The following is a 25,961-nucleotide window of genomic DNA, read 5'->3' as shown; positions in this document are numbered from 1 at the left end:
GAAAGAGGTGATCATAGCGTTTTGCTGTTAAATTCATAAGTGTCATGTTGTCGCCCTCTTCTGGCCATTGTTGTCTTTTGTATTTTCTGAAAATAAATCATCTTTTTTTCATTTAATCTTTTTTTCTTTCTTTTTTTTAACAGTAGGCCTACATGCCTCTCTATGGGCTTAAATTGTCATCATCATTTTTACACATAGCCTTGCGTACACTGAAAAAAAAATTCCATTGGATTTACTCAATTGAATTATGGACACTGGTTCCACATAATTTGTTTGTGTTCCCAGTATCCTACACATTCAAATAGTTTCTGTACAATAGTTTTGTGTTAATCACTTGTATTTTAATTAAGTAATGTGTACATGCTCTGTTTAAGTTAACCTAACATAATTCAATCATTTTAGCAGAACATTATTCTTTTAATTTAGATTGATGCCTGGATCATGTTAATTCTACACAATCTAATCAAGTTATCTTTACATAATTTTTTTATTACATTTTTAATGGTTTATGTGGTTACTTAAATGTGTTTTTGTACAAAACAATAAAAAAGCATTAATTTAAACCATTTATTGAACATTCATTCATTTCAATACAAAATTATGCATGTTAAAACGTACAAAAAGTACTGAATCTGATGTATGCAGTAACATTCTCTATTTTCTAGACTTATCTAATTTACGAAGACCATCAGATTCACATCATAGATAAGAATATAACATCTCATATTTCTGTGAAAACTGAATTTTGCACAATTCAAAGAGAACTTTGTTCTCTCAGACTCTCAACACATTTAATGTGCAGACCTTGTGTAATGTTAACATCAAAACGGTCAGTCCAGAACTGAACAAAATTTGACGTCTTGAAATGACTATGAAATGACATCTTTTTAGAATCTCTTTGGTGATTAAATATCAACATGACTTAAACTAGTGTGTAAAAAAAGAAGAAAAAAAACCCTTCCTTTTCTACGCAATATGCATGCATGCCAATTTTAGATCGAAGACGTGAACTCTTCATAAGAAATGTTTTAACAAGATCATGAGTTATATCTCATACCTGCATTCATGAAACTGTGTCTTTATAAACAAATAGAACATTGAAGCACAAATAATTTGATTTCATGAAATAAAAAAAAAAACTGTCCTGACTCCACTTAAAAATTATGCAAGTAAAAAGTACAAGTACTGAATCTGATGGATGCAGTCTCTATTTTCTAGCTAGACATATAATCTCATTTACAAAGACCATCAGATTCATATCATAGATATATAAGAATATAACATCTCAAATTTCTGTGAAAACTAAATTTTGCACAATTCAAAGAGAACTTTGTTCTCTCAGACTCTCTTCAACACATTTAATGTGCAGACCTTGTGTAATGTAAACATCAAAACGGTCAGTCCAGAACTGAACAAAATTTTGACATCTTGAAATGACTATGAAATGACATCTTTTTAGAATCTCTTTGGTGATTAAATATCAAAATGACTTAAACTAGTGTGTAAAAAAAGAAGAAAAAAACCCTTCCTTTTCTACACAATATGCATGCATGCCCATTTTAGATCGAAGTGAACTCTTCATAAGAAATGTTTTAACAAGATCATGAACATGAGTTATATCTCATACCTGCATTCATGAAACTGTCTTTATAAACAAATAGAACATTGAAGCACAAATAATTTGATTTCCAGAAAAAAAAAAAAAAACTGTCCTCTGACTCCTCTGCACAACTTGAATGTGTAGAACTTGTGCTGAATGTGTAGAAACCTCAAAACTGTAAGTGCCTAAGAAAGGCAGTACTCAGAACTGTTAGTTCATGCATCCTGTGAAAAAGCAGTACATCTCACAGGTGAAGTTTGGATTTGAAGTTTTGGGCCTTGATAGAGAGCTCACCCCCATCCAACTCCATGATGATTTTTTGCAAAATCTCAAAAGTGTAGCGCAACGTTGTGGGGTACTTCAGGTTAAGAGAATAAATTAGACCAAACAACATTGTAGTTGCAAAAGCCACATTCTCAAGGTCCTGAAGCACAATGACACCCTCAAGGACAATTCCCACATCTCGGGGTTCATTCTCAGCAATGTGCTTTATCACGAAGATCCCCATGGTGGTCTTCTCAATGGCACTGTGAAACAGATCCTCATCCATGTCCTGAAGAAAGTATTAAAAGATTAGATGGGTATATAATTAAAACACTAACACGAACCATAAGGGATAAAGCCATAAGGCTTTTAGAGTTTTTACTGGGCAAGTGCATTTTTAATAATTTGCAGTACATAAACACTAATCTAATAGCCTCTGTGCACAAGGGTAGTGATGAACTTTCGCTGTCGCCAGAAGTCGGCATATCTGTTTCCGGTTTACTTGCGCGTCACCCAAAATGTCTATTTTGTGCAGCGAAATTGAAGCTCAAATGGCTGTTAGCGACTTGAAGCAGAGCAAAGTGGCACACAGTAGTGCTCCTTACGTACCCATGTTATCAGGTTAGATCACACTGCACGCGGTTGCAGTCCGTTGATCCACTCAAGGTGCATACAGGCAAATACAGTATACAGCAGTGCAGTGATCGTTTCCGCACCGAGTCTATTTTTGCTGTGCTGGAAATGCTGAATTAAAGTGACAGTGCAAGTTTCGTGGTCAAAATGAACAAAGATTGACCTGAAAATGTGGTAATTTCACCATAAATGCGTTTAATTAAATAAAATGTAGTTATCTTACCAAAAATGCATTTAATTATATACTACTATTTTTCAGTCATCTTTTTACTTTTAGAAGACCTGGGTAAAGCAAGTAAAACTACAATTTGCTTTAACAAGGCGACATAATGAACAACACTCGTCTTATTCGTGGAGGTGGAAAAACATTCTTTGTGACATGCAAGATTTATTTTATTAAAATTTAAATGCAAAAGAAAAGGCTGTTTTTGTCAATTTTAAGTTAAATATTTGACCACTTGCTTGAGAAACTTAATGTAAGTAATGCATGGAATAATAGCCCTACGTTGTTTAAATTGTGTTTAAACCATAGACTGTAAAAAAATATGGACGTAGTGTCCGTGACGTCACCCGTAGGTTTCTGAAGAGCATTTTTGAAGCCTAAAGTGGGTAAAGCCAATTAAAAGTTCCTGTTTTTGCCCTTCGAAATATTATAATAGTTAAAATACAAGGCTACAAGTGAGACTGTGTATTACTTCGAGAGTGTTTGTGTATGACAGTGATTATGACAGTGATATATGTGCATACATGTCAGTCACTCTTTCATGGTCCGTCAGCACGGCATCGCTCAAGTCGTTCAAGTTCGTAGAGAACTTATTCAGTCCATTTTAAATTCTGATTTTGGCCGCCTCTCAAATGGGTTAAACCGTTAAACCATAGATATATTGCCTATGAAGTTCAAGTAAATTGTTGCAAGCACAGATAGTATGTACGCTACATATTACGAAATAACGAGATATGTTGAAATAATTAGGCTAATTATTAATTATCATTATTAAAAATAATACATCTATAAGAATATATCTATGCTGAATGTTGCTTGTTCAATTGAATAAAATGAATACTTTAATTGTGATAATTAAAATAATTGATTATTAAATAGTAAGTGTCCTATGTTTGCTCATTTATTAATACTATTTGTATATCTAGCACCCCCTCAACACCTGCGTTAAAAAAATTATCTGGCGCCGCCCCTGGTTATAACGGCCCACGTATTAAAAAATGGTCAGGTTTAAATCGGGCTTGGGTTCATAATTACAGTTAATGTGTTGGGCCGGGCGTGTGGTGGTAGTCAGATACCCATGCCATTAAAATTACTTATTTTCGTCTGTGTATAGGACCTGCAGCTATAGCTGCCTATATACCTTCGCAGGTTCTACCATGCCGGTGACGTCATCGGAATTGCCAGCGTTCTTATACTAACAAACGCAATTTTTGTGTTGCTTAAAAAAAAAAAAGAGCTATATTGATATTTTTAATTCAAATTTTTTTTATAATTTACTTTTAATTGTCATAAACAAACGTTATCAACGTTGATTATTTCAGTTCAGTTCATCTTTAACTCACTTCCGTGTTGGTTTCAAGAAAGAGACGGGGAGTTTGCCGCTTGGTTTAAACGTGTATGCGGCAGTGTTTCCCCTACAATGTATTAAGCAGCGGCGCAGCGCCGCCGCTGGATTTTCAGCGCCGCTGCAAAATCTTCACATGATCAGTAATATCACAACATTGGTAATGCGATGGCTCTGAATCCACTTGTTGACAAGAAAGTAGTCCGACGAGGATCGATAGCTATTGTGTTTTTTCCAGTCGGGCTACCAAAATGCATAGACGGCCTGCCCGAAGGGCTATAGAGCTGGTAAGTCCCGCCCCTTCCGCTAACCCCGCTGGACCTCTAGGTTGAAAAATCGTCAATGCAAGTGAATGGGAGAAAATAATTATTTTCTGATCCCGTTTGAATTGTGCCATGAATTGAACATATGTTGTCTGTGAATTTTTTATATAACTTTCCGTGTAAAGAATGCTATAATTTAGCGGGTAGAAGTTTGATACGGTTAGACTTTGTGTGAGAGCACTTTGTGGACTACAACTCTCGCTGCTTTCAACGCGTTTGAAACGTCAACACCACTAGCACACGGACACTAGCTCACGGATCCTGCTAAACATGGCTGTGTCTTTGATGCACTTCATCGCCTTCTTTCAGGGAGAGAACAAAATCGTTGAGGTTGGTGAAAACCACGGGTAAGTCAACTTTATGGGGTGACGTCACATATGCGACATGTAGTCTTTCTCGTTATGTCTTTTCCACAACTGCTAGCCGAAGAATCATACCACATACTGTCAAACTCGTAACATGAAATGTTATATAAAAAATTCACAGACAACATATGTTCAATTCATGGCACAATTCAAACGGGATCAGAAAATAATTATTTTCTCCCATTCACTTGCATTGACGGTTTTTCAACTTTGAGGTCCAGCGGTGTTTTACGGAAGGGGCGGGACTTACCAGCTCTATATGAAATAATGTTCGCGCTTCAGTCTTGTAATCAGATTCAGCGCGGTCTTCAATCCGCAGCGGCGCTGAGCACGCAGAGAGCACTTCAGAAACAGAGGGTGTGTGTTTGTTTGTGTGTGTGTGTTCATCTGAGTCTCATTGGTCTGTCATTGCTCATCAATGTCAGAATATTTTGATATGACCAATCAAATCAAAGTAGGCGGGCTTTATGTTCAGAGAAGCTGCTGTGCTGAGCGTGAATTTGAGCAGAGCGATCAACTGACGATTCAGGTTACGGTCAATTGCGAGATAAGATGTAAGTAACGTTAGCTAACTAAACATTTCATATATGACAGCTTTTTTAGGTCATAAATGTGAAACGAATGACAAAAATAATAAGGCAAACGAATATACTTTTGTCGAATTTCGCCATTTTGAACTGTAGGAAACAATCGACTACTCGAGCGTCCATTAACCATAAATTAATTAAAAATGGTGAACGTCACCAACAGACACCACACGTCAAATTTGTGGAAGTATTTCATCAAGGATGACAAAAATATTGTAATTGGCCCACTCTTCAAGAGGCCGTTCACATATTGCGTCTAAAAACGTGGCCGTGCCGCTGTCTCCTACAAGCGCTTGCGCTCCGCTCCCATGGCGTCTGTCATTGCTATGCAACCATGAACTGCGCTCTCCATGATGACGACGAATAAGTATCAGCAAAAGATTAATTGATTTCTAGCCCTTGCATTAGCTTTACTACTAAATATATTTCTTGAGATGAGAAGGAAAAACCCGCCTGGAAAAAAAAGCGCACCACGTTGCTTTCATTATGAGCGCACTCACCGCGCGCCTACATTTGAAATAACGACCTTGAGCGCGAAAAAGACGCGATTTGTGAACGGCCCCTAGAAGCAGACGTCTGAAATGAAAGACAAGAACGGCTATTTATTTGGCTTTAGACTGTTACATGAAAATTTAAAAATGAAATGTCATAATTATAATGTTTTGAGAGTTTACTTATGTAATTGTTGCATTAGGCTATGAATTAATAAATGTTTATTGATAAGATCTAGCTATTTCATGTCTTTTTATTTACAGTAGCATGAACCACGAGTAGTCGAGTAACTCGAGTATTGTTTTGATAAGAAATCGCCTAGCAGAAATCAGTAGTCGTGCAACCCCTAATGTGTACAAAGAGAATCGCAATGCTGACAAAACTTTTTTTTTATAAATAAAAGTTGCAGCATAACTTCTGGATTTTAAATAAAATAAATAGTAAGTATGTGTTTGTGTAGGCTACTACAGCCGCGTATCAGTTATTCACTGCAAACGCAGCATGTGTGAAAGCACTTGCGTGCTGCTCCTGCACCGCACACACACTGCAAACGGAGTATGTGTGAAACGGGCATTAGATCCACCTACAGTTCTTAGAAACTTTTTCTTGTACAACAGCAGCACTCATCTTGTTTGTTTATAGTTGATGCGGATGAAGACAGTTGTAAACCAGAAACTGATATGCCGACTTTTGACAATTGCGGAAGTTCGTCACTACTCTTGTGCACATAGCCTATACAGATGGTTTCAAAACAGTTTTACAGTGATAACAGGAAATGAATGCAACATAGATTGTTTTGGCTGTACGGCATACACATATTACATGTTTAATCTATAGGCATGCACGTTTGAATGCGTATACGGGTGGGCGTGTAGTCTTTCTTTACAAAGTGACATTGCCAATTACTTGTCTAGTAGGGCTAATCGTTTTTTAATATGTGGTCGATTCAAAATCGATTCTCAAACGCCACGAATCGATTTTTTTCCATATTTATCAATTACCCAAAAGCCAGAATTAGTTTTCCTCCACTGTTCATAGCATACCTGCCAACCTAGAAATTATTTTTTGCGTACGGGGTGGGGGGGTTGAGGACGACTGCGACGTTAAAACTAGAACAAACAAGTTCAGTCTATGCAGCTATAACCACTTACCACATACTCCTGCATAAGATCTTTAGGGTCCTCATTAAGATAGATGCAGAGTCCTCTGATGGCAAGTTCTCGTGATGCATCAATGTCATCCTTAAAAAGAAGTCAGAGCAGAAATGGAAAAAGGTCAGCTATAGACACTACTCAACACTAACAAATAAAGCTAAATGGGTCTCATTCACTAAGAATTTTATAGAAAATTTTAATGAAATATTTCTGCCTCATCTCTAACATTTGATATCAGCCTGATCTGTTTGACATAGGGTGTTGCATTGATCTGTAAACTACAATGAGTGTCAGGATTCAAGAATCAATTGTTTCATCTCAAATAGTGTCATAGTGCACAACAACCGTCACTGCAACGTGTAGACTTGACATGTTTCATGTCTACTACATGACAAGAATTCATAGTCAAAATCATAATCAGACACAGTGACTATAGTAGACAAAAACATTGCGAACCCAGCACACGAAAAAAACACCTTTAACTATCTGTTGTTCTTACTTGGATTACAGCTGACATCATTTCTTTCAGCATTCTGCCTTGCTGTCCTGGACGCCTTTCAAAAACCTTCAGGAAATTTGCATAGTGAAGGTCAAGCTGAGATAGAAATTTTGACTGTAGAGGAATGGTCGTGATTCTTTTAAACTCTGTATTCACCTGAAAGTAGAAAATTAACATGAAAGCACTTTCAACAATAAGCTATGCCTCATTACAATAAATATTCACCAAGTAGTAAACACTAGGGCTGGGCAAAAAAATAGATTTTTCGATTAATCATTTTTTTTAAATGTGGTCGATTCAAAATCGATTCTCAAACGCCACAAATAAAATTTTTTCCACATTTATTTATCTATTACCCAAAAGCCAGTATTAGTTTTCCTCCACTGTTCATAGGCTTGCAAACTCCATTTTATAGCTAATGCTGTGAGATTTTGTTTGTTTTATCTTAATCATACAATAACCTCAACTAGTGCTGCACATTTAAAGTCCCCGTGAACCGGAAGTTGCAAACGACTTTTCTCCAGTGTTATGACGTATTTCCCAGTGAAAAGGAATATTGAACAGAGGGCAGGGTTTTACTCTAAGCGCTCCTCCTCTCCATGTCTGCTCATAGCAGACTAAAGCCTCTGTTAACGGTTTGAGGGGAGTGGTTAAGCGTTGCCCAAACCAATTCCTCAAACCTACGTCATCAGAGAAGGTCCTCCAATGCAGAGGGGAGGGGCATTTTCAGATTTTGATTAAAGATTACCATGGTAAAAAATTTTTTTTTAAAATATTTTCTTGCACGGATTAATTGTTCACCACAAGACTAGTAATATGCGCTAACAAAGTAAATAGGGTCAATTTTGATTTCATGGGTACTTTAATCATATCGCAATCGCGATGTCAAGCCTATGCAATTATATGACGTGAATGTCCTGTGTGAATCAAAATCGAATCGAACTGATAGCTTGCGAATCGAAATCAAATCGAATTGTAAAATCTGAATCGATACCCAGCCCTAGTAAACCCCCGTCACAAACCTCAGTCACATCAAAGAGAGCTGGCCATCTTGTTAGGAAGTCGCTGATCATAGGAGCACAACGAAGAACTTCACGTCTTCTTAGTGCAAATGTTCGCTGCATTTTAGTCTTAATAGTCTCTCTGTTGTTTCTTGTTTTAACATCAGAAAGGAGCTCTACTCTGGCAGTCTCTAGCGTTTGGTCATTCTCTCCAATGGGGTAGGACGGGCAGTAGTCCACTTCACCTCTCCTGGGTTTCTTGACATTGTAGGCAGGACTTTGTTTTCCATCTGGCTTGTTTTTTAACTCATTTACAGTAACTTCAGGACAACCAATTTTTCTGAGATGTGTGCGATAGTTTGAAAGTTTGTATTTTAGACTCACTTTCCAGCCTCCATAGCCAGTGTCTGAGCCCCTCTCTGCTAAACATGGATGCCTCTTCGTGAGTGCATCTGCGACTTGTTCAAACTCCCTGTCTGTGACATAGAGTTTGTATTGAACAATTTTTTGGATCAACCCCTCGAGTATGTCAGACTTGAGTTTAATATCAGGGATAAGTAGTGTTCCTTTTTCTCTAAAGACACCATTGGCCTGTTCAAGTTTATATTCTGCATCATAGGAGAAATGTGGAATGCTAAATGTATCAGGCCAAGATGATCGTGTGGTGGACTCTGGAGAGGAGAGGATGATAGTAGTGGAAGAACAGGATGAGGGAAGTTCAGAATGTCCTGGAGCAGAAGTATCGGAAGAACAGGATGAGGGAAGTTCAGCATGTCCTGGAGCAGAATTTGAAGTGTTCATTGTGCCAGACAGAGGTGTGAGGGAGTCAGTCAAGTGTATTATCTTGATTGTGTCTTTGTTTTTTATTTCATTAACTGAAGTTAAGTTCATAAACTGGTCCTCAAAAAGTGTGTCCATGAACTGCAGGCGAAAGGCACTTTGAAGTTTACACTGACTCCTTACCACATCCTCCAGTTCAGTCAATGTCTCAGGCAAGCCAGTTGGAAAAACAACTCTCTGGCAGCTGTCCTTGCCTAAAATTACTCTTAGTACAGATGTCGTCATTGTCCAATGTCTTTGTCTGTATAAAGAGAAAAACAAACAAATGGTGAACACATAAAATAATTGTGGGCAAACCAAAAAAAATCATGTTGATGGTGAAACAAGTTTGGCCACAATATTCTTTTCAACATTTTTTATATATAGGAACTAAAGGAAACAGAATCATAAAACAAGGGTCCACATGACAGAACATAAACCTGACAATAAGCTTGTTGGGCTTTTGTTTGTCTAACAGTTCCGATCCTTGAATCTGACTATTTCACCAGTATCAGCACTGCTTGTTCTATACAAGCAATTAGTTTTAGTTAGTACAGGTTACATCTGCGTTTGGCACGTGAGCAGCACGTATTTTTTTCAGCGTGCATGTTAATCAATGAGTGCATTCAGAGCGCGAGCAGGAGTCGCGTTTGCTGCTGTAGTGATGTAGTTGCAGTCGGTGTGAACCGGCCGTTAGGCTATTTTTTTTTTTGCACTCATACGGAAAAAAACGAGCCTATCGCGCCGACCCCAGGGGGTTAACTGAAACTAATTTGTTTAAAAAGTAGGCTATTGCCGGTAACAAGGCAGGTTTGCATAAACTCAAAATGTATCCTGATTCCTACCGCATTTATCTTATTTTTTAGTCTAACGAGCATCTGGTTTGGCAATGCAGAAATGGACTGTCGTGCTTAGTTTTTTCTTCTTCCAATTAATATGAATTAGAAACTATCTAAAAAAAAAAAACGATAAGAACATGTTCAATTAACAGTTTGATGACAAATTGATGAAATTGCCTCACTTTCTGTCACTGTGAGAATGTGCTTTTTTCCCCGAACGATATTCTTTTGCTCCTTGATTTTCGAATGGCATTTTTGGCAGAAATTCATATCCCTATTTATCATCCATTGTCTCACAATATATAAATATATATATAGATTTATTTAGTTTTTAAATATATTTTTAGGTTTCGATTTCTTACCTTTACCACAGACAAATCTCTTCAGTGTTACCATCTGCACACGTCCAACCAAATAGTCAGCCAAGGGGTATTCATCAGTTAATTCACTGACTTCTACAAGACTAAGTGCTTGCGTAGGGGACTGACTTAGCTCGTAAGCTCTGTAATGTTCTCGATACCACCCACACAGCTCTTTTAAAATGAAGAACAACTTCTGATGCAAAACACAAATTTGTTCAATTTGACCAAATTCAGGTAATCCGCCTTCAGATCCATGAACTACAATCATTCCTGTCCTGTAGTTGATACCCTTGCTCCAAACGTTTTTTGTGATATGGATTTCAGAAAGATGAGGATATCTGTGCCTTACAACCTGAGCTATTTCGTCCTTCAAAATATGCACTGGGACTGCAGATGCGCTTGACACATCTAGCTCTGACTTATCAAGACTTGGCAATGTCAGCTGGTACCCAATCATTAGCTGATGTTTTGTAGCCAGGGAGAGTGGGACATTTTTAAAACAACTGGTATGTCTAATGACTCGTTTAAAGAAGCTGTGCTTTGCTTCAAACCTGATTGTCCAATATCCCACAAGAGGACCAAACAGCCTGATTATTTGCGGGTAATGCTCCAAGTAGTGGTGTTTGGGCAGCAATCTCTCTTCAGAAAATAACTCTTTATATCTTTGTCTGTGCTCCGATATTTTACATTCTAGGTATGCAATGGACTCGTCATTGTGAACTGGGGCAACAACGAGTTCTACAATATCTTTCAATTCCAAGAGAATCTGCCATGCAGGCTCATGTTCAGGAATCTGAGGACCAATTATAAATGGAAGCAAACGTAACAAGCTCCAGTTCTCATGAGCATTACCTCCTATTGTTTTTCTGCTTGAGAGATGTTGAGGCAAAACATGTGGCTTATTAGTCTTATCAGTCCACTTGTATGGGAAATCTAAAATTAATTTGTTGATTTCATTTAAAGTAATGTACTTCTTTGATATTATCAATGTGAGACACTTTGCAAGCTCAACAGGTACAATACCCTCAAAAATATCATGGGCAATGTCTGGAGGGTATCCAGTTAGAACATCAAAATGTGAAAGAGCTTTAGTTAGAGGGCAAGCTTTTTTCACTCCAAAACAACTAGTACTATTATCTTCAGCTGACCTCACGTGAGCAATGTGGAGATCTTTTGTTCTGAGGCTGAAAGCACCTGTTCTTACCTCTTTTGACTGAATGTCTAGTTTGCTTGCAGTACAAAATCGACAAATATAATGCCCTGAAAAACTTTCATTAAAGCCTGCTAAAGCATGAGCTCCTAAATTGTCTGCAGCAACAAGGATAACTGTACCCTTCAGTGATTTACCTAGCTGTGGTATAAAAATTCCATTTTCTTCCAAGGATTTGAGGTCTTTTAGGAGTGGTTCTAACACTGTGTTATAGCCATATGTTTTGACATCATCAGTTTTACATAGTAGGGCCAAGTATATGGAGGACAATGATGAATTGGACCCAGGAGGTAGGTTACTCAGCACCCAATAGACTGCACAAAGCTTGTGTTTTTTGCGGGATGTCCCCAGGGGGTTGCAGAGCTCAAAATCATCAATATATAAACCCACAAACAGTCTTAAGTCCTGTCCTGACAAGAAGCTATTTTGCTTAAAATGAAGACCATCTCTAAAAGACCGATATAGACCTTCCGCCTCAGTTTCTTGTGTTTTCAGATCCTGTGATATGTTGTCTAAAATATCTTTCCTATTTAACAGAACTTGTAGGGAATCAAGAATAGGAATGTACTGAAAAGTCTTTTTGTTTTTAGCATCTAGGATATACTCAACTGGATCAACTACATTAAAGTTAGCCTTATAATACTGCCTACGCTGATAAGCAGAACTAAGGGAGCCACCTTTTTGTATAGCTTTGTGAATAGGGTTAACTGTGCACAGTGTAGTAGCTATTTCACTCAGGACAGATTTCTCAACTTGAAGATTATGCTTCTGAAAAGCATCACAAAGAACATCCGTATTAAGAGGAATTGATAAAGTGCTATTTAGATTGTAAAGCTCTTGTAAAAATTCATCAATTTGTGAACTTGGTACATGGGACAAATGTTCAAGCTTTAACAACGCTGCTGCAAAATTGTGTTTGATTATATTTGGTAGGTCCTTTGTGGAACAGACATCAGAAGCAGAATCTATATCATGACATGCCTCTACCTCATCATCCTCTTCAACATCTGATTCCTGTGAAACTACTGTGGTAGTAGTTACTATCCCAGGTTTAAAATCTTTAAGTGAAAAAGAATTATGTTTTCTGTTTTTATGAGATTTAAACGTACCACAGATGTTTGTTTTAAAGTTACAATGTAAAAACATGCACGTTATCAATTCATTTTTTTTCAAATGTGCATTAATATGAGCCCAATAATCTTTCTCGGAGTACAGGTCTCCACAATTACATATATGGCAATTAAATATGCTATTTTTAGACTGTCTCTGCCTAGTTTGAGTCACATGGAATCTATTCAAATGAATCTTAAGAGCATTCCACGTTCTAAACGAGCATGGGCAGTTTAAATATACACATGGAAAACAACTATTACGTCCAAAATGTCTATGTTTCAGCCTATAATGCTGCAATAGTTTCAACCTACTTGTTACAACTACTGAACAGGCCTTGCAAGTCCACATGTACAGCAAATGTTACTGAAAAGAGAGAAATACAAACAATTAGTCATGAATAAAAACAATAATAAAATTATATAATCATAAGATATGACAAAAACATATTAAACTAGGTGAGTGTATTATTGACCGTTTGCAAAGACCCGCCCCCCTTAGTTACTGTCCGACAAGCTAACTTACGCCGTTCTCACGCCACACCATGTTCTCACGCAGTGAAAAATACATCGCGGCACGCTGACAGACAGGACAGACCAGGTTACTTTTCAGTTACGTTTGATATTAAACATATTAAACAAAGTCTCACCTTTCAAATTTGGTCACTTTTTAAAGAAATTTAAACAATAAATACCGTTTTGTGGCTCTTTAATGTGTCGTGACAGATCGCTGTATAGAGCATCAGTTAAGCTGCTCGTGAACCGATCATCTCTTCTTTCTAGTTAATTTATAGCCTCAAATAAACATGAACAAACATAATGAATGTTGTTTTAACCACGGAAAGGCGTCAGTACACTCCGTTTTACAAGTTCAAATCCTCCTATGTTAATCTACTAGCTGCTAACTCTCCTGACTGCTTTGTCAGACAAAATGGCGGATGGCGAAGTATGATTGGTCAGATCACCTGTCAATCAAGCTCCCTGCGAAAGGTCAATTCAGCAATTCTTGAATAAATCTGACAGTAATTTTATAAAATCTTCACATGTTAATAATAAAATACAAATTACTACATGTATACTTATGAAATACATTAAAGAAAAACAATTTAAGTTATATTGCTGTTTGCAATGTGCCCATGGAGTCACAGTGCGCATTGAAAAGTATGAAAAATACACATCCTAGTGTATATCTATCCAACAGTTTACAGATTATTTGTTTCTTTACAGTTTTAAATTCCAGTTATTCTGCTTATGATGCCAATTAAAGTATTAGTGCTAGTGTGATGGACTGAAAATCTGAACGAGGCCTAACAGACACCGGTAGCAGTGACGACATCGTTTAGAAACCGTGCTACACTTCAGCAAGACGAAGTAATTTTATGCAGATCCACAGCCCTTTATATACAGATCAAGCATTAGAATGGGATTATATCATATCAGAGAGAGTTTTACCGTGCTGACTGTCGTAACGTTAACCGTATGAGGCACGCTGGAATGCTGCAGCTGAACGGAGAATGATTGGCAGCCACAGCAGACGGAAGACAAGTTTCCTTGAACTTTAATTTTAGGATGTAAATATTCTTCTGTCCCTCACATTAATCTATAGAATGGCTTTCGATAACTTTGAATATAGTGGGACGAACTTTTATGGAGTCGGTCAGGCGGAAAACCTCGTAGTTTTCTATGCAGGACAAACCCTGACCAAGCGGCTAACGTTACAACACTCGACGAAATAAACAGTCGACATGATTTAAAAAGTGTGGGATTATCTTAAAAAACTATTTATTGTATTTAAAGTTAGATGGACAGATATTTTCAGAATATAATATTAAATTTGTAAGGATAATCTTACCTCATAAAGTCAATCCCCTCAGATGTCCTTCTCCAGACCAACGGTCCTGTCGTATATTGCGCGTGCGCGGCCGCTCTAGTCCAAATACTCCCGCGCACACGAATATTTAAAAATAAAAAAAAACTCAAAAAAGACAGACCAAAAAAAATATATATGCGGGGAATTTTTTTTCCTTCCTTTCTTCAATAAAAGCCAAATTGACTTTGTGGGCAGCATTTCAACATAAGTCTAAAAATATGCTTTTTTCCCCAGCACTGAAATGACACATAACGTTACCCAGAAACCCGCATTTGCTAAATTTTCAGATTGAGAACGCATGGAAGCCAAATCGCCTTGTTTGCATCATATAAAAATTATAAAATAAAATAGAATAAGCTGAAACAAACATGTACCTCTCTTTTTTTTAATGCAGTTTCAGAAATACACTGATGCAATATTTACATGTTGCAACAACTGAATTAGGTTAATTATACATGATGAAATTAAGTGCCAAAATACAACACAATTGTGTTGTATTAGCTCGTTTTAATTAAGTAAATGGAACAGCAGTAAAATCATTTTGAGTGAACACCATCTGTTTGATGGTAAATTGAGTCTTAATTGATTTGAACATATTATTGCAACATGATCATATCACTTTTTGATGACTGTGTTGAATTCTCTTGGAGTTTATGCAATGTAATTATGTTTGCATCGCAAACATAAATGTATTAAGTAGATTGTAAGTGTATTATTTTAGTATTCTCAATAAAGCTGCTTTCCTTTTTTTTCAGTGTATATATACACATATCATATGTAGGCTATAGCCTACGATACACTATCACAAATGTATAGTTCTCTCCAAAATTAAGATATTTTGAAGAATGTCAGTAACCAAACAGCCCTATTGACTTCCATAGTATTTTTATTTTTTCATACTATGGATATGGAAATCAATAGGCCCCATCAGTTTGTTGGTCACCAATATTCTTCAAAATATCATCATTTGTGTTCAGCGAAAGAAAGAAATTCATACAGGTTTGGAACAACTTGAGGGTGAGTAAATTATTATGACAGAATTTAAATTTTGAGATGAACTATCCCTTTAAAGAACAGACGGAGTTGCCTATACTTTATTCCATTCTCACACTCGCTTGATGTTCGTGCTGCCAAATATCAGGATACAGCACGTCATCTCTATGAGTAAAATATCGGGTATGTATAATTCTGGCCAGTTGTATTGGCCAACCAATATTATACCGCTGCAAACGAAAATAGCTCTTCCAACAAAGTATCAAGATTTAGGTGTCGCCAATAACGCATAGACTGAAAAGTGGAACGGACTAACAGCGTTTTCCCCTTCCTGCTCAAAGCGCTCATACTCACTTGGCTCCAGTCCAGCTCCACTTCGGCTTTTTCGTGTTCCGCTCCCGGCACACTAGTAAGAGGAACCAGCTCCTTAAGATACTCCGACTTTCAAAAAGATTCAGAAAACTCTGTTCCCCATTTGCTTCCACCAGCATTGGAGAAATGATACAGTAGCCCCGCTTCTGAAAAGCGTCTCGGACAATTACAGATGAAAAAAAAATATTTTATTTTATTTATTTGTTTGTTTATTTACTCAGGTTTCAGTGCCCAGGGGCACCAAAGAGTCTTAATCTGCCACTGATGTACTTTACATTAAATTACATTTAAATACATGTTTGTTTTTTATAAATGTATTTACCCATTATTTATGACACCTTGTAAATGCTTAATATTAAGTTTAGCCTAGTGCTTATTGCATTTAAATTTGTATTTCCAATAAGTCCTAAAGTTCGTTTTGTTTTTCCGTCAGTTCAGCCTAAAAAACGACAACAAATAACAAAGAATACCCCTAATAGACAACATGGCTATGCGAAACAACATGGAGGGGATCATGCACACCTCTTTATATCCTCTTGCACCTGTCTCCTCTGACGCTCCACTGATGGGAGCGCGAGCCACATACACACACACACCGAGCGGCGAGGCGTGCGCGGGTGCCGCCGGTATTCCCCTGTTGGTAGAATAAAGCCAGCGCGTGCTGTTACCGCCAGGGGATTGGAGCAATGACTTGTCAGTAAAGTCATCCACCCTCTGAGTATCTCAGACAGAGTTAGAAGTGTTTGAGACACGGAGCAAGGCGGCGAGACACTGGGATAACTGATTTTACCAGACCGGGACAGAACGACACTCAAGTCCGAGGGAGATGGAGGAGGAGATGCTACCGGCAGACGAAGGTCTCTCTGCGCCCAAAATCTGCAGGCAGCAGCAACAGAGGAGCCCGTACACCTCCCTCAAGACCTTTCAGAGCAAGCGCGCGGCGGGCAAGGCGAGATATGACAGACCCACAATGGTGGACATCCCGCAGCTCGGAGAGCATCCTCATCACCTCAGTCATCAGCAGCAGTATTCACAGCGGGTGCCGCTTCCTCAAGCCTGCCTCTCCATCAGCAGCAGTCAGCAGCACCGTCTCCCCTGCGAAGTCAGGCCCAGCAGCAGCAGAGTCGCGACATCCAGCGCGGCGGCTTCAGCGGGGACCGCCGCGGCATCATTCGGCTGCCAGAGGAGGGTCGCCGGCCAGGAGTCGGGCAGATACCCGGGGGGTCGCGCCGAGCTCAGCCACCAGTCTCCGGACTGCACCTATGGAATAAGCTCAGGTAAGTGAACAAGTTTGCCTAAGAAACTTTTGTCCATGAATTCATCACGAAGCTGCAACTTCGAACAACCGAAAGGGAAAGGGAAGTGTATATTTTCCTTCAAATGGCAATTATTTTTAAACGCATCTCACACGAGTACATACATATTTTGAGACCCACGCCCAAATTATGCGACTTATTCAAGCATTGTCGGCACGCTTAATTTCACATCAGTGAAAACAGTGGCTTAACAATTTCATAATAACCCTGCACTAACATGTTCTGAATCTGTCATAGCCTACACTTTGAGATTACATTCTGAGTCTTCTGTATATTTACCAAAATCTTGGTAAAAACTAACACAAGTGGTTGACACCTGCTTGGGTAATTCCTGATCTCAAAAATAGAGCATAAAGAGTATGAAGAGTTGTTGAGTTTTACAATAAAATGTAGACACTGGTCTCATGATCATAGAGATGAGCTATAATAAACATGAAAGTCTCATCAAGTACTGTTAGATTTCTTTACATGCTGTATTCAGATTCTCCCTGCATGCATTGTGGAGAGTGTCTTGTTTTTCTCACCAACTAATTGAGTTACCTAAACTTGTCAACTTCAGTAATTGTTTTCATGTGATTGTTGTTACCGGAGATTGTTTTCATTCATCAGAGCCTCAGGCCTTCACAAATTGAGAAGTTGTCATTATCTTACAGCAGGGTGCCTCAGAGTCAGTGCAAACATTCAGCTGATCTATTTTTCTCCACACAAGTTATTCAATTACGTATGGAAAGGTTTAAGATCAACCGTGAACATTTTTTTGTCTTTTAATGTAGTGTTCAACATGCATTGTGAAATTCACCTTGACATCAATAAAGGGTTTCAAGCTGTTCACTGAATATTAAATGCACTTGTTGGAGATGCAGTGTTTCCAATCCAGATCAGAGTTCATAGTATAAACAGTGCTTTCTAATTTCAAACCAAGCCCTTTTGGTTTATTGTTATGGAATATCCACTGCGAAAATAATACATGGGGGATTTTTTGGCCAATCAGACAATGCTAATGGTTTCGTCTTTCTAGCTCTGGGGAAAGGAGTCGTAGACACCCAAGGACACAGCTCTGAGATCAGAGCAATAATCCAAATTGCATTTAAAAGCTCCTCCAAAGGGATTGTGATTAAAACAAATGTGGCTCATAAATTTGGCTCTGCGGCACATGTTGTGTTTAATGAAATTTCATGAGCCTCACTCTGCATGGCATAACAGAGGAAGAAAAAGAGGGAGGGAGAGAGGGGTAGAGAAAGGGAAAAAAAAGGGAACGAGGGAGCGGGAAAGATAGAGGAGAATGATATCAAATCCATCTTGCTGGGGGTAAACAGAGATGCTGCGCATGTTAATAAATGGCCACATCTGCTTAAGCCTGATAGACACATCCAGGCGACGGCGGAGGCTGGAGCCCGTCAGTCATACGGCTGCCACAGCGACTGCATGAGCTAATAATTGTCTGCCCTGTGTCTTTGTGTGAGGGTGGCAAATTCATAATCATCCTCTTAAGATTCTGCATCTGGGCGCGGCCAGAAGGCTGTGGGGAGACAGAGTAATTGTATGCGGATGGTTGGTCAGCATTTTCCTTTTATTAATCTCTCTGCTGCTTCTCATCATATTTAGAGGATTTGGAAGAAACGAATAGTGTTTATTAGAACAGTGACACCATGTAAATGAGGTGTGTGTGCGTGTGTGTGCGTGTGTGTGTGTGTGTGTGTGTGTGTGTGTGTGTGTGTGTGTGTGTGTGTGTGTGTGTGCAGATTCACCGTCCTTATCTTTATCTCCTAAATCTGTAGGCATGCGGAGCCTAGTTGCAGATTTAAAGATAAAAATGATGGAAAGTGCAAATGGAGGACAGGGACATAACAAAAAAGACTAAATAGATCATAAAGATATTGTGCAAGGAGGCTGTGGCAATGTTTGGCTAATAGATTATTATTAATAGATTATTAGTTAACTCTTTGTTGTGGAAAAAAACAGAATAGTACAAAAAAAATTAGCAAGTAGCATTTTATAAAGAAGAATATTAGCAGAATATATGAACATTTTGCCTTAAAAAAGCCTGTGGTCAGCATTGTGTAAAAGTTCTTTAACGGATTTTATGCATGTTTTGAAATACACTATAGTTTAATCTATGGTTAAACTATTTCTTTGAATATGGAAAATGAAAAGAGATCTGTTGCTAACTTGTGTGAAATTTCGATCGCTCCTCAGAAAACCGGCTCATATTGGATGCTTTTGCCCAGCAGTGCAGTCGAGTGCTCAGCCTCCTCAACAGCAACGGACGGCTCCTTGAGCCCCAGCCTTCCATGGCCCCTCCATCCTCTTCCATCTCCACTCTCATAAAACAGGAGGACAGCTGCCTGTCTCCCGGAGAGAGGCTCGCTTCCAAGCCCAGGTCGGAGGACTCATCTCTGGAGAACCCGGGTGATGAGACCCAACGGGGCAACCCCTGGAACCAGCAGCAGACTTCCGCTTTCCTCCGGATTTTCACAGAGTCGCTTCAGAACTACCTTCTATCCGGACCCCAGTCATCGGACAGTGAACGGGGCCGCCCAGTAGACGCTGAGCCGGTAGCATCAGGGTCCCCGAGGCAGAACATGGGTGGCTGGACTTCACCTGCACCGTCAGAGTCCTACGGACACCCTTCATCCACACTGCCTGAGGAAGACGAGGAGGAGGAAAGTTGTTGTCCACGCTGTATGGAGCTGGAACAGGAAGTTCTTAGTCTACAGCAGGACAATGAGGAACTGAGACACAAACTGGACAACGTACCAGGTATTAAGCTTTATTTGATGATTTAGTTTTATTTCAGTCTTGATGTTAGACACAGAATCCACTACAAGAATTTATAATATTTTTGTAAAAAATGTTCACTAAATTATTTCTACTATCCTAAGCTACTTTTAAAGGTGCATAATGTAACACGCTAAATATTTATTGCATTTGCTGGAGACACAGTAGATCCTGATTTCACGAATTTGTCATGAGACAAAAGAGAAGCTTTAAGGTTTCCCAGCTTTTCTTTTTTCTTTTTTTTCTATTTTGCCTAAATAAAGCTTTTTAGTTCAACGTTTGAAAGCAAAAAAATCAAGACAGTCTTAAATAATGTTCTGTAAAATACAAGTATTTATTATTAAATATTTTACTTTTAATTTTACATTACAATAGTATAATTGCAACAGTTAGCAATACTATATTTCCTTACATATTTAATGGAATAAAAATTGAAATGTTAGTTATATTAAATGGAGGAACACACGGTTTCCTTTTTTGTCCTTAGCTGTTTACATACCTGGCTTTAGCAATGGAAAAGTTTTCAGTTTTGGATGCCATTGTAAAAATACCCTTTTCACAATAAATTGTCACCTATGATTCATTAATTCCACAACTGAAAGTGTCCAAAAAGGGTTATCAAGACAATGATGTACTCTCATAATTGCCACTATGAAGGGGGAAAACCCAGCTTTTTCTAAGCCACGGATAGTATCAAAGTGAGTAGTATGCATTCATTCATTTCATAGTTGAACTATTCATTTCATTAAGTACAAAACTTTAATTTAAAAAAATGACACATTGCACCTTTACCAGTTCATTGTATTTGGCTTATGTGCAACAGCTCAGCTTGGTTGGTTTAAATGAAACTAAAAGTTCATCAAGCAACATTTTTTTTGCTGGTTTTGCCTTCAACAGCTCCTTGCCAGAATGTTTTGGACTTTTTTAAGACTGTTCTTCAGCACTACAACCAGTTTGTGCAGCCCCAGTCCGAAGAGCAGCTTACCGAGGTGAGCCTGACAGAAAAATTAAAATAGTCTGTAAAATATAGTCAGGAAAACCACAAGTTTATGAAAGACACTGTTACCATGGAACATGAACTGAAACTGTCATTCAAATTAACATCTAATCTGGGGTTATGAAAATATCACTTTGACCAACTGTTACATAAAACTAAAAACAACAGAATCTTTTAGTATTCCAGTAAAGTTTCAGTTCTTTAGATTGAATTTGCTTGTTTTTTAGGTACAATATTTAGTGCAGTGTCTGTTTAAATGTTGATGCATTAAAGCGCATTGAAGATTAAAGACAGCATTAAAGAATTTTTCCCCTCTGCAATCTATAATCTTATAATCTCTGTCTTTTTCTAAATAGGGCAGTAAACAGCTTCTGGGGAACTATCCTCTCTTCATCACCAATAAGCAGTGGGACGAGGCAGTCAACTCCTCGAAAAAAGATGGCCGGCGGCTCCTGCGTTACCTTATCCGGTTTGTGTTCACCACAGATGAGCTGAAATACTCGTGCGGTCTGGGGAAGAGGAAACGTTCGGTACACACAGGGGATACGGGACCGGAGAGACGGCCTCTTAATCCCGTCAAGGTCACTTGTCTCAGAGGTAGTGAGCTAAAAGTATTTTTAGAGTGTGTTCACACTTGGCAGGTTTGGCTGGCGATTGCTCTGTTAGTGCGGTTCATTTGATGAAGTGTGAACGCTGTCATCCGGACATTGGTGTGCACCAAACAAGCTGAAACGTGGGTCTCGGTCGGCTTCGGTGGGGTTTGACTGAAATATGAACACAACACAGACCAAAAACATCTAAATGAACCAAAAACTGGATGTGATTTCACACGATGTGACCCTTAAAGCTCAAGCATACCTGTTTATTCCTGTCATAGTTGGAAGTTGGAACCACGTCTTCTTTCAGCAGATCCTCGGTTGTGTGTGTAACGGAGGAATTCCTGCCGCTGTTTTGACTCCTTTACACATTTATAAGAGTTCTCAGCTGGTACAAATACCATCATATGTGTGCACATACAGTGAGCGCATTTATGATCACAGCCTTGTATTGGATGTTCTGTAACAAAATATACATCATGAAAGCAGGGTTTTTTGTTTTGTTTGTATCTTAAGGTTCGGTGTTTAAAATGACAGTGTGAATGCTAGGCGAACCAGGACTTAATGTATAATTTTTCTTTTTTTTTTGGTCCGGACCTAAAAGAACCAAGAGAACCGAACTACAAGTGTGAACACACCCTTACACTTTTATTATTTTAGTATTTGGGAGGCATTTATTTCATAATTATTCAAACCTCAATTTAAAATCTCACATTGCTCTGTCTATCTCCCTCATCCATCTCTGTCCCATGGCGTTCCCTCTCTCAGAGTTTATCCGGATGCACTGTGCTTCTAATCCTGACTGGTGGATGCCCTCTGAGGAGCAGATAAACAAAGTCTTCAGTGATGCAGTGGGGCACGCGCGGCAGGGCCGGGCTGTGGGCACTTTCCTGGGCAACGGGGGCAGCGGGAGCAGCAGCAGTGGTAGTTTATACATGGAGAGCTATGACGGGCAGCTCTCTCAGGATGATCTCTATCTTAAGGGCACGCAGAACGGCCTGGGGGACTAAAGAAGAGACATACATCCAACTTTTTCAGCACTCAAATCATGGATCAAGGTGAGGAGTGAGCCCTACTGTCAGTCCGGATCAGCTCACTCAGAGATCGCAGCACTTACATGATGTTAACGGGGTTTTTGGATGAATATAATCCGTATTTCTTCCTGTCAATACATTCCAGGGAGTTCACACTTACCCAGTGAATTATTCCATGCTTTATTGTTGAAGTCTGTGTTAAATGGTTAGTAGTCACTAGGCAGCGGAGTTGGTTGAATTCTTCAAAATATCAGGTTTGTTATTTGCTCCTTTTCCAAATTTGTTCCACTGAATGTGATGAAGAATATGATCCACTATAGCAACATGAATGTATCCGTTTCACTCCATTCTTGAGTCAGATTGGTCAGATGTTCATAAAGACGGCCTATAAATGAGATTTGTTATTCTGTCTGATAAGGTTGAATTTAAAGTACTGCCCCGTATTTTATCATCATATGATGTTGAATAATCTGTGATGTTTAAAAAAAAAACTGATCAGTTTCTTAGTGGCTGCAGGATGAAATGACTCAATTTGTCCGCATCTGTGACTATGCAGATACAGTAATCGGTCATATTATTTGTTGTTTGGCTTCCTTATCTTTCCTCTGACTTTAAAGGTCCAACAAGGAGGCGATGCTGTTCGTAATTTGTGTTGCTGCTAGTTCGTCAAGCACCTCAAAGATCATGTTTGAAGGATCAACCCGACATCATTTATTTTACCACACTATAATATTCTGTGTGACTGCATAGAAACTACATGAAATGCCTTAAAAAAAAAAAGAGACACCATCTACCACTAAGAACTACAAATACTGCCAATTCAGACTGTTGATAATCTCTTGGTGTTCATGTTACATTAGTGGCCTCTGGCTGTTTGGGTTTTCAAACAAAAGAAAAATGGGTTTGAACACAGACCATCTTTCTTTAATGCCTTAGACAAAGTTTCTGTCTGTGAAAATGTTTCTACATCCAGGTAATTGTGTAATGTCTGGTAGAATTCAGTCAAATGTCATTCAACTACATTTTGAATTCATTCTCCGTGACACTTCATCAGATATCAGATGGTTGGGAATCCCCAGCATTTAAACCTGTTCACACATCAAAACTCGTGATCACTGAGGGAGTTTCTTATCTGAAGATCTTTGGTCTCGTTCGTCTGCTAGTAATGGCTACTGAATCACCGTACAAGTTCACATCTTCATCTTCATGTTTCATCTTTATGCCAGCGATTCACAGACATTAAACAGCTGATAAAGAGATGTGTCAGAGTGGTATAAAGTCTTCAAAATATGTTACTACCAAGTTGCTGTTGCCTTTGACTACCAGACATACAAAAGCTTCTGTTGTTGTGAAATGTAGCCTGTTGTGATTGTACAAATCCATGGTGATTGGAAATTGTTAGTCTTCTAGTCTATTCAAAGAACGTGTCAACACTGTGAACCCCACCAAAAGTGATGAGACTGTTTCCCCCCCTACTTATTAATGATATTTTCTTTTCAAACAGATGCATTTATGTAATGTGAACAAAAATGGGCAAAAACAATGAAACAAAAAACTGATTCAGACAATGCCATCTGTGTTGTTATTCAATAGAAGCTACTCTATTAATTCCAGACATTGAACAATAGATGGCAGTAGACAACAATAAAGCCATTGCAACGTTTCTTTGTGAAACCAATTCAAAGGCTGTCAAATTCACTCCAGTGTGAATAATTGCAGATGTCTGCGTGATGAGCATGCGCAAAACTTATCAAATCATTCAGAAGATGTAGCGTATTATTCATGATAAAAATTGCAAAATTATAGGTTCAAAATTAAAAGTGCATATAAAACCAGCCAGCTGACAAAATAGGCCAGCTAAGAGAGAGCAAGCCATTTTATGCTGGTTGAAACTCTTGTTGTTTTGACCATGTTTTATTCAGCATCCGCTGTTTGTAAATTAAGTCCAGTTATCTTTTCAATTATAGTATGTTGTGTAATGCAGGCATTGCGTAATATGTGGCTGAAACGAGATTTCGTTCTGCCAGGGGGGAAAAATTTATAATTTTCATCATGGGACACTTTAGCGGAGATAGCATCAAACCCCACCCCTACTCACTGACCCATCACCACTGTCCTGCACGAGTTGTGGACTTGAAACGGTTTACTAACAGAGTGGCTGCATTCGAAATCGCATAACGTTACTTACCTATAATAGGCGAAAAACAGTATGTGACAAAAGAATGTCCGAATTCACAGTATACTCATAAAAGTGTAGGCAAAAAGTACTCGAATGACCTTCTGTCCTAATTTCAGGGAGATTCTGAAGTGTGCATAAGATGGCACTATCTCACTATCACGGGAGAGGATTTGTGAATGGCAGTGAAGCAACTGACTCTGGTAGGTCACATGATAATGACAACAACACGGTGAAAGTACATCCAGATTACATTCATACTACACACATTAATACTATTTATTACATGGCTTGTTATTTCTTGATAACAGACCGCTGCAAAGTATAACAGACCGTTGCCATGAAAAACAGCGCGTTGCTATGGACGCGGAACGGACTATTTTCTTTGGCGGAAGCAATACATTCGTTTTTAAATCAATAAACTCCTTTTTAAATCAATAATTCGTGTCAAATTATTTATTTATTTTGTAGGTAGCCATGTAATAAGCGGGATAATGTATAGAGAGGCGGTCGTTATAGCGAATAACAACCCCTTCAGGCTGATTCAAGACCCCTCCAGGTTGTTATTCGTGAAGTTAATTATTCAATATGTAGCCTAACGTTACTTGAGAGAGTATGCGATTTCGGACAGCCAGTCATTCAGATTCTTATTCATTCAGTGGTATTTTTAATCATTATGCCAGGTAAAGACATTGCAAGTCATTGTATCATTCACCCATTCGATTTGCTAAGCACAGTAACCAGAAAATGTCGTCATATCCTTTATTACAAGGAGGATAATTTATTGCATCCAGAAAGTGTTCAAGAGCTGTTCAGATTTCATTAATATTCCCAGTTCATTCAATTCATTCATGATAATGATAATAATGATAATCTCATCAGACCTTGATAAAATCTCTGCAGAATGCTATAGTGGCCATTCTCCCAACAGTGGGTGTTTTTCAACCGCTCTAACCCAAGTAGAGTAAGGTTTAGTGGTGGGGTTCGAGATAGCCAGTAGGCTA

General features: G+C 38.5%; 2 protein-coding genes across 4 annotated transcripts; one reads left to right on the top strand and one right to left on the bottom strand.

Moving 5' to 3' along the window:
• Positions 1-555: 555 nt before the first annotated feature.
• On the bottom strand, positions 556-14,759 carry LOC308700672 (uncharacterized protein). Of its 3 annotated transcripts, none has more exons than XM_081382399.1 (6): positions 14,678-14,759; positions 13,141-13,192; positions 8,508-9,567; positions 7,486-7,641; positions 6,984-7,073; positions 556-2,153 (listed from the first exon to the last, which is right to left on the bottom strand). In XM_081382399.1, exons 3-6 carry the CDS (start codon positions 9,549-9,551, stop codon positions 1,845-1,847), a joined length of 1,599 nt encoding a protein of 532 aa, XP_081238525.1. In that variant the 5' UTR covers positions 9,552-9,567; positions 13,141-13,192; positions 14,678-14,759; the 3' UTR covers positions 556-1,844. The 3 variants fall into 3 exon arrangements, with proteins under 3 accessions (XP_081238525.1, XP_081238526.1, XP_081238527.1); XM_081382400.1 differs by having other exon boundaries at positions 7,486-7,551; XM_081382401.1 differs by having other exon boundaries at positions 9,450-9,567.
• Positions 14,760-16,616: 1,857 nt separating this feature from the next.
• Positions 16,617-24,341, top strand: bend4 (BEN domain containing 4). The gene is made up of 5 exons (XM_081382033.1): positions 16,617-17,337; positions 19,573-20,136; positions 21,052-21,143; positions 21,508-21,748; positions 22,516-24,341. The coding sequence occupies exons 1-5, from the start codon at positions 16,887-16,889 to the stop codon at positions 22,755-22,757; spliced, it is 1,590 nt and encodes a 529-aa protein (XP_081238159.1). The 5' UTR covers positions 16,617-16,886; the 3' UTR covers positions 22,758-24,341.
• Positions 24,342-25,961: the final 1,620 nt, after the last annotated feature.

This window comes from Scardinius erythrophthalmus (assembly GCF_964197995.2).
Source record: "Scardinius erythrophthalmus genome assembly, chromosome: 13".
In the NCBI taxonomy this organism is placed as follows: Eukaryota; Metazoa; Chordata; class Actinopteri; order Cypriniformes; family Leuciscidae; genus Scardinius; species Scardinius erythrophthalmus.
The sequence above is the reverse complement of the archived record's forward strand: the minus strand, read 5'-3'. Positions and strand labels throughout refer to the sequence as shown.